At 34.8% G+C, this 10,307-nt stretch overlaps 1 protein-coding gene across 1 annotated transcript; it reads left to right on the plus strand.

The window, feature by feature from the left end:
• The first annotated feature begins 872 nt into the window (after positions 1–872).
• Positions 873–7,096, plus strand: LOC131932306 (uncharacterized). Its single transcript, XM_059289174.1, has 6 exons — positions 873–1,007; positions 2,202–2,353; positions 4,706–4,820; positions 5,348–5,409; positions 5,978–6,082; positions 6,911–7,096. Exons 1-6 carry the CDS (start codon positions 992–994, stop codon positions 6,926–6,928), a joined length of 468 nt encoding a protein of 155 aa, XP_059145157.1. The 5' UTR covers positions 873–991; the 3' UTR covers positions 6,929–7,096.
• The last annotated feature ends 3,211 nt before the right edge of the window (positions 7,097–10,307 follow it).

Below are 10,307 nucleotides of genomic sequence, written 5' to 3' on the forward strand. Positions count from 1 at the left end.
GAAAACCTGTAGCTATTTATACACCATAGTAGACCCAAACACCCAGCATAAGCAGGCGTGCGCTCCCTCTGCAGGTATTTATTTCTATCGATTTATTTTATATTTTAGCTCTTTCGTCGAAGATGTTATTTTACACGCTAGTTGATAATGTTGATCATACATACGTTGTTCGTTTAGTAAGATAGTATTTCAACGTTATAAATTAACCTACTTGTTTCTTTTTCTACAAGTACTGGTCGGGGGGGGGGGGGTGTGAAGGGGGAACCAGCTGTTTCCAGGAGGTTCATGGAATTTGAAAAAGTGCCCCATACCCTAAATGTGAAATTTTTATTGTATAAAGCCTAAATTTTATGCCTTTGTATGGAGGAATAGTAAAACACTAACAATTTAAAAAAAAAATCAAAACTCTAATAGGACTATTACATCATCTTCCTTAGGGACAACCGACATTTTCTTTCCTGGGGGCCCACCGGGATTTTTCTAATACGGAGACAAAATCATTTTTATTTTTTCGTATACTAATTGTAGAGGACAAATCTCGACGTTTTATACCTCCCTGAGTCGGAAAATCCAATTTTGTCTGTATGTTTGTGCGTCTGTCTGTGAACACGATAACTTAAGTACCGTTTCACTTAAGTTGAAAACATTTCATTTATTATAAATATTTAAATTATACCAAATTTTTAGTCCCCTCTCAACTTTTGAGCATTTTCCGGTAACAGGAAAAGGTACTTACTTCCGGTTTCTCAAAAGCTAACATCTTCAATGCCATTTCAATATCGCATGTAAGCCTAACATTGAATGCGCGGGTAAGTAACGAATTCTGAACGGTTTCCGGTAAACGGAAGTGTAACTTTATTCTATTTCAGTGAGAACTCGATGAATCCCATATATGACCATTTGAACTAATACTTGGATCTTCTTCAATTCTTGAGTGACCTCCGATATCCGGAAGTGGTACTTTATTTCTGGTTTCTAAAATACCGACAACATGAGTACAATTTCAGGTGGGTGGACTAAATTTCATACATACGTATAAGATCTTTTCACTGATTTTTTTCCCACATTTCGAGCGATTTCCGGTGACGGAAAGTTGTACTTTACGTTGTTTTAGATTTCTCAAAAAAAAAAAAAAAAAAAAAAAAAAAAAAACTCAACATAAGAATGTAGGCCTATTTATTTTGATTTCTCTGTCTATCAATATCATCCGTCATAGATGGAAACTCGCGAGCAAAATTTCGACCACTTCTCCCGTACCGATTTCTCTAATACTTATCACGTATGTCGAGGCTCGAAGACAATGCGTTGTGACATAACATGTCGCCGAATTAGACGTTTAATTAAATTAAAAAAAAATGCATCACTGTTTTCTGTATAAAGCACTAATTTTCCGCTTTATTATACACATACTGTTTGCGTGTATTCGCAGCTGAAGTATTTTATCTATCCGATTGTATTCTATTTAAAAAAATTATATACGAGAAAGTTTGGGGGAGACAAATCCTGCTATTTTAAGACCGCGGGTTTGATGTTTCAGTGTTGAGGGTTCGCAAATTACCCGAAGAGTGATGGCAAATTCTGCTATTTTAAGACCGCGGGTTTGATGTTTCAGTGTTGGTGGTTCGCAAATTACCCGAAGAGTGATGACAAATCCTGCTATTTTAAGACCGCGGGTTTGATGTTTCAGTGTTGAAGGTTCGCAAATTACCCGAAGAGTGATTTGGCCCAGTGCTGCAAAATTAAACAAAGCGGCTGACGTACTCTGAAATACAACGCCTCGCTATGCGAACAATTCGGGATGTAAACAATTCAAGATGCAAACACCTCAAGTTGCGAACACTTCGAGATACGAACACCTCGAAATGCGAAAACCTAGAAATGCGAACTTTTCGAGATACGAACGCCTCGAGATACGAACACCTAGATACGAACACATCGAGATACGAACTCTTCGAGATACGAATACCTCGAGATACGAACACCTAGATACGAACACCTCGAGATGCGAACTCTTCGAGATACGAACACCTCGAGATACAAACACAAAAACAAAATGTGAAAACCTCAAAACGCGAAATCTTTGAGATACGAACACTTAAAAAAGTGAGAACGCGAGCAGCACACGCATAACTAAGTGAGTCATAATTCGTAAATCGTGATACTGTCCAGTTTTCCAATATAATAGCGTACCTCTATCCTAGCCAAGATCGTAGTCTGGATTCTCCTCGCTGCCGTGCTGGTACCTACGGCTCATGCCTGCAAGACAACAATACGACCCTTGACTCTTGAGATGAAAGAGAACTTTCTGTATGGCATCAATGATGAGCGCAGATCGAAGCGGCGAAAACCCGTGGTGAGTACTGAGGGTAGAAAACTTCATTAGCTTTCCTGATATCACACGCTACCAAAAGCTACACAGATTACTACTAGCTACATCAAGTCACCCTAGATACCTCTAGCTACCCAAAACTACCCTAGATACCTCTAGCTACCCCAATCTATCCTAGATACCTCTAGCTACCACAAGTTACCTAGATACCTCTAGCTACCCCAAGTTACCCTAGATACCTCTAGCTACCACAAGTTACCCTAGATACCTCTAGCTACCACAAGTTACCCTAGATACCTCTAGCTACCACAAGTTACCCTAGATACCTCTAGCTACCCCAAGCTACCCTAGATACCTCTAGCTACCTCTAGCTACCCCTAGCTACTCTAGATACCTCTAGCTACATCAAGTTACCCTAGATACCTCTAGCTACCACAAGTTACCCTAGATGCCTCTAGCTACATCAAGTTACCCTAGATACCTCTAGCTACCCCAATCTATCCTAGATACCTCTAGCTACCCCAAGTTACCCTAGATACCTCTAGCTACCCTAGATACCTCTAGCTACCTAAAGCTACCCTAGATACCTCTAGCTACCCCAAGTTACCCTAGATACCTCTAGCTACCCTAGATACCTCTAGCTACACAAAGCTACCCTAGATACCTCTAGCTACCCCAAGTTACCCTAGATACCTCTAGCTACATCAAGTTACCCTAGATACCTCTAGCTACCTCTAGCTACCCTAGATACCTCTAGCTACCACAAGTTACCCTAGATACCTCTAGCTACCTCTAGCTACCCTAGATACCTCTAGCTACCCTAGATACCTCTAGCTACCTCGAGCTACCCTAGATACCTCTAGCTACCCTAGATACCTCTAGCTACCTCTAGCTACCCTAGGTACCTCTAGCTACCCTAGATACCTCTAGCTACCTCTAGCTACCCTAGATACCTCTAGCTACCCTAGATACCTCTAGCTACCTCTAGCTACTCTAGATACCTCTAGCTACCACAAGTTACCCTGGATACCTCTAGCTACCTCTAGCTACCCTAGATACCTCTAGCTACCTCTAGCTACCCTAGATACCTCTAGCTACCCCAAGTTACCCAGGCTACCACTAACTTCATTGGATACTCCTAGCTACCACAAGTTACCCTAGATACCTCTAGCTACCCCAAGCTACCCTAGATACCTCTAGCTACGTCTAGCTACCCTAGATACCTCTAGCTACCCCAAGTTACCCTAGATACCTCTAGCTACCTCTAGCTACCCTAGATACCTCTAGCTACCTCAAGTTACCCAGGCTACCACTAACTTCATTGGATACTTCTAGCTACCACAAGTTACCTTAGGTATCACCAGCTACCCGGAAATAACCTAACAACACAATCTGCCAAAGCCGGAGGTTTGGCTAGTTGCCACATTCGCTGGCGTTATCGAAATTCGACCGAAACGTATATATATATATATATATATATATATATATATATATATATATATATATATATATATATATATATATATATGTAACTAGTAGAGTTACCAGAGACATAAGAACGTATTACAGCGCTGTCAACTTTGACATGACCAAGGCCAAACGGGGCTGACGTAACAGTGCAGGTGGTCTAATAATTGGATTGTACGACAGAGCTGCGCAATTAATATTCTGATGCAACGATTAGAATCGATTACGATTACGAATACGATTACGAATACGATTACGAATACGAGGAGATAAAATAGGAAGGGACAGTTGAGAAGTGGAAGCCGAACTGTAGAGACGTGTTTGGCAGTATCAAGTTGGTTATTGAACGGTGTAGACGTGTGTGTTAGAATAGGAAGGATGGACACGTGCATTCTGTTATGTTAGGACTAGTGAGGACAGTGGGGGTCAGTTGGTTCATTTTATTCTTATGGAACATTGGTACATTGTTATGTGGAGCATTTCTATTGATTCATGTAATAAAGAGATCGATGTAAACCTGCATTTCCGAGTATCTATATTGTGGTCGATGTTGTGTGCTGGTCAAAGGTAGCACGAGTAAATACACTCGGTAACATTTGGCTCTGTCAGCAGTGAAATCGGTAACATTTGGCACTACAAGCAAATAGACTCGGTAACATATATATATATATATATATATATATATATATATATATATATATATATATATATATATATATATATATATATATATATATATATATATATATATATATACATGACAAAAACCGAACCGAGCTATTATGTAACCGTGACATAAACATGATATATATATGTATGTATATATATATATATATATATATATATATATATATATATATATATATATATATATATATATATATAATGAACTTATACAAATGGACTAAGGTATGGAACGATGCCCTGGCTGAGTTAGCCCAACAGATTCTAGCACACACCTGTACACCGGTCACAGGTCACAAATTAACAGAAGGAGCTTATCTGGCCTATTGTCGGTATCCGGGTGAGTCGAACAAAGGAAATCTCGCTTATTGATATATATATATATATATATATATATATATATATATATATATATATATATATATATATATATATATATATATATATATATACGTATATTTCTCCTCTGCAAAAATTTCAAGTATATATATATATATATATATATCTATATATACATATATATATCTATATATATATATATATATATATATATATATATATATATATATATATATATATATATATATATATATATATATATATATATATATATATACATATCTATATATAGATATGTATCTATATATATATATATATATATATATATATATATATATATATATATATATCAATATTTCAAGTATATATATATATATATATATATATATATATATATATATATATATATATATATATATATATATATATATATATATATATATATATATATATATATATATATATATATATATATATATATATATATATATATTATATCATGTATACATATCTCAATACTTTCACCAGGTGGCTTTAAACCGGAAGCAGTGGCAGACCTGTGTAGTTATAAAATGGCGACAGATGAGATGGTAAATGTGTGTGCACGTGTGAGCAAGAGTGTGTATGTGTTTAAAATTTCCGATCGCGTCCAACCTACCCCTACCCGTCTCCCACCATGAAGACACTCATCACAGTTGGGGGGGGGGGGTCACTCATCAGAGCTGGGGGGGGGACGACGACTCGCGGGTCGTACTACTGACATGAACCCGGATTCGAACTCGAGACTTTCGGGTTAGCAGTCTAGCTTGAAAGTACTCTAGATCTCTAACGCTAGGCCACGCCGTCCCACACATATATACACTGTAATAAAACATAATAAAACATTTTCCCACGAAATTTAACACAATGAAAATGTATTATTATTGGTTTGTATTTGCTCATTTTTCCGTTTGCTCATTTTTTCGTTTGTTCATTTTTCCCGGGAAACCCCTTCTACATACACCGTTCACATAAACACACCTACGCCCGAACAGGTCTGAGCTTTAAATACGATTTAATCAAGGTTAGTTACTGTGCACGAGGACATGAGAAAGCACACATTTAGTAAGAATAAACATAAAAACAGTTATCGTATGATCACAATCTGTTTCATTAAAGATGTACATAACCTCGAAAGCGAGGTTGGTCGGCTGCGCAATGACCATATGTAAAGGTGTCTTTGACTCCGACGATCAATCGCTGTGTCTTCTAGCACCAAAAATAGTGAGTGATTCAATATCTTTTGCTTTTTTTCTTAAGAGATAACCTTTTGGTGGTTATAAAATATTTTTTTTTATAAATGAGATTTTTTTTTAATTAGCGAGAATTAATTTTTTTACGTTTGAAAATGAAGTGTGTTTTGTTTTATTTCTTAATAAATGAGAAATTTTTGTTTTTCTTTACTTTTTACGTTTTAAAAAATAAAAAAAAAAGATTTTGAACTCAACTCAATATGCAGATCTACTCGATCAAAGTTCAATAGTTTCAAAGAATGGGCGATATTGCTACGCAGAGTGGCCACACCTGCCTTTAAGAAATTATTACCTAATTCCCTGTGGCGCTACCTACCGGCGCTTTCTTAGCAATACGGCCCATGCAATTGTGAGAGTATATGAAGTTCAATATCATCAAATATTGATCGTAACAATGCAGGACAAATCTTTGAGTTGAATATCAACAAGTACGGGGCATTGATCGTAACAATGTAGATCAAATCATTCAAGTTGAGTGTTGAGTTGCTGCTTTGGATATATGACTTAAGTCAACTTTTTAAACGAAAGGAAATTTACCGGTGTAGACCTAGTAGTTTCATGATTTTAACTTTGCTAGGTATATATATATATATATATATATATATATATATATATATATATATATATATATATATAATTTATTTATATATATATATATAATTTATTTATATATATATATACATAAAGGCAATATATATATGCATACATAAAGGCAATATATATATATATATATATATATATATATATATATATATATATATATATATATATATATATATATACTATTTCCATTGAGCAGGATATGTCCGAATCTTGAGCCGTATATTGAAGCAGGTAACGATACAGTTGCTAACGACGATTGCAGTACAAGAATCAAGGATGGACTGGGCGGAAACATTGTTAAATTTGATGTACATGGTTGCCAGTTTTATGTTAATGGCGTGATGAACTTTCATTCAATATTATCATGCATGTAATATGTTACATTTATTTTAAATTACTTGTTTTAATTAAACAAGATTTTTACTTGCGCGCGGAATTATTGTTAACGTGTAGTTTACTAACCGAAAGTGAAAGATGACTATTGAGTGTAAGAAACACTTGTTTGCAGACACAGTTGCATTTTCCCGACGTATCGCCTCAACGATACGAAAACATGGACAAGAGAGATATCAATGATTAAAAAAAGCTAAAGCCAACTCCCCCCTCCCCTTCTTAAATACCCGCCCGTAGCCTTCGTTTACAGAACCAATTATGAAATCACCAAAACACAACATAATCGACTATCCCTAATATATTGTTCTGGAATATCCTCAAATATATCACCTATGGTGACCGGAAAGATGCGAAACGAAAGACTGCGCGCATAACAGAGCGCAAAGGAATTTTTATTTTATTTTTTTGAATCGAGCATTCACCTACATAAAAACAGTGAAGACATGTACACTGTAGCATAATTAAACATAGTTCCACAAAATACGACAAAATTAAAGTGTATTAATATAATCTAAAGGCGGCAGTGCATAATGCTGACCACACTGTCCCTTCATATACCGAGGTCAATGAATCAGATGAAATCTACTTCATCTACCCCATATGTCTTGGGCACGAACTGGCTTAAGAAGAAGAATATAATTAGTATTTGTGCATTTTTTCTGTTACGCAGTTTTCCGTTGCGCATTTTCCGATTGTGCATTTACACTGCCAATCGGTTATAAAAATATATAAAATAAGTATAACAATCATTATAATAAAAATCTACACATGTAAAAATATGTAAGAAAAATAAACACACCATTTCCTTAGTAATATAATTAAAAGTGAAACCTTTGATCACGCTTGTAATGTTTTAGATACATTTTGCCTAACGCTTTCTTTAACTATCTGTGCTAGGAAAATTGGTAAATTTAGATTTAAATGAATTTCTTACACATTTTATCTAATTTTATAAAACACCGAAACATCTTTTTCCGAGCGCACACTTCGAAAAAAGAGAGGGGAAAAACACATTTTACAAAAGTATTACAACACCGTTCTTTCCATGTTTTAAATTGTTATGAATCTACAACGCAGCAAGGGAAATAATCATGAATAATTTAATTTATTATTGTATTTCTTTGGTTCTCTCTCTTGTATGGATACAAAGTTAAAGATATGGTCCGCTTTATAAAAAATGCTCCGGCGGCAGTGGCTCCACCCTCCCTTCTCGAAGAGTTGCTCGAAAGAAGCATAGAGTAGAAGAGTGTATAGAACAGGGGTCGGCAACCTTTTGAGAAAAAAGAGCCAAAAGTTACAATTTACAACATTACCCGGTTTTTAAAGAGCCACTAACATTTTTATGTCAATAGTATATTTGTTTAGGATTATATATATATATATATATATATATATATATATATATATATATATATATATATATATATATATATATATATATAATCCTAAACAAACATATTATATATGTAATTTTAAATAAATAGCTCTTTAGTATATGAAATAATCTCATTTGAATATGTGTTGAAAGGATCTAATATGTAAGTCAGAGTACTTGCATTTGTTTTGGATTGCTCAAATCTCTCAGTGAAAACATAATTCATTTTGTTTATATTAATGCTGAAGTGATTGAATAGTAGCATTGGTTTCATAACGATATTTTTTCAGATTTTCGTAATTTAGTAATTTACCGCTCACCATGTATTCAACAAAAATGTATTTTTTTTCGAAACAAATCACTTCTTCAAGCAAGACATAATCGGGGTTTTCCTTTCAGTTATACACTAATTACTAGCCGTCCCGGCCAGGCCCTGCTCTGGCTTCTGTGAAAAACCTTCCTGTTAAAGACCATTACCTGTGTGTTTAGTAATCATCATAAACCCGGCATTGCCCACCCAAACCACAACCAACCAAAACCAAAACAACAAAACGCAAACATAACGCTAACACAATTACAAATACAAACAAAAACAAAAACTTAACAACAAACACAACCACACCCACAAACACCAATACAAACACAAAGAAAAAACAAACAAAAAAGCAAACGAAAACAAAAACCTAACAACAAACCCAACCACAAACACCAATACCAACAAAAAAAAAAATCAACGAAAAAAGCAAACGAAAACAAACCAAATCCAAACGCAAAACCAACCAAAAACACAAATACAAACCCAAACAAAAAAAACACAAACAAAAACGAAAAAAGAAAGAACAAAAACGAACCAAATTAAAACGCAACCACTAACGCAAACCCACCTAAACACAAAGAAAACACTAACGCGAACATAAACGCCCGGGGCGGAATCACCTGTTTTAGCTTAATGAACGACTATAGTACCCCAACTTATTCACAGTCTTTTGCACTCACTTAAACGAACGCGCCTGTTTCAATTTAATAAACAATTTTAATACTCCAAGCTTATCCGTAAAATACCTAAAACATTTGCACTTGATCAATCCCCGCTAATTATGTAATTATTTTTTTTCCCAACACCAAAACAAAGTAATTACAAAGTAAATTATTTTCACGGAATGCAATGGTTTTATAAAGGGAAGTAATTGTGTTTTTCCTAATTTATCAAAGGGAAGTAAGTGCTATAGGACTAAATAAAGACATAATTAGAATTTTTGTAAAAGATGATATTTTTTTTAAAACTTGTGTTTAATGAACATGCCGACAATTATTACTGTAATTTGAAAAATGAAAATTATTTCCCAACACTTTCAATAGTAATTTTTTAGCTCATAAATTTAGACAAATGCGCACGATAATTTTCTAACTTTTAAATTCGTACAATTCCAACGACATACATATGCATTACATACAGAACTGAGCTTTATATATTAGATTAGCTGGTTTAGTTTATTTGTGATATCTACTATGAAGTTGAATGTTTCAATTCGGAATGGACAATGTAATAGGAAGTACATTGAGATAGGGAGTAACTAAATATTATAATATAACAGTGAATGTTTATTGTTTATATCTATTGTTATATCGTTTTATGTCCGAGTGTTGCAGACTAATAATTTTATGAGTTTTGAGAATAAAATAAATGAATTATTAATATTTGTGCACGGAGCTGAAGAGCCGCAATAGGACATCAAATTAGCCGCATGCGGCTCGCGAGCCGCAGGTTGCCGACCCCTAACATAGATGGATAACGGCCTACCGAGAGATAGGACGTATTCTATAT

This window comes from Physella acuta, unplaced genomic scaffold (assembly GCF_028476545.2).
Source record: "Physella acuta isolate Inbredline_101_S28 unplaced genomic scaffold, ASM2847654v3 ptg002134l, whole genome shotgun sequence".
Classification (NCBI taxonomy): Eukaryota; Metazoa; Mollusca; class Gastropoda; family Physidae; genus Physella; species Physella acuta.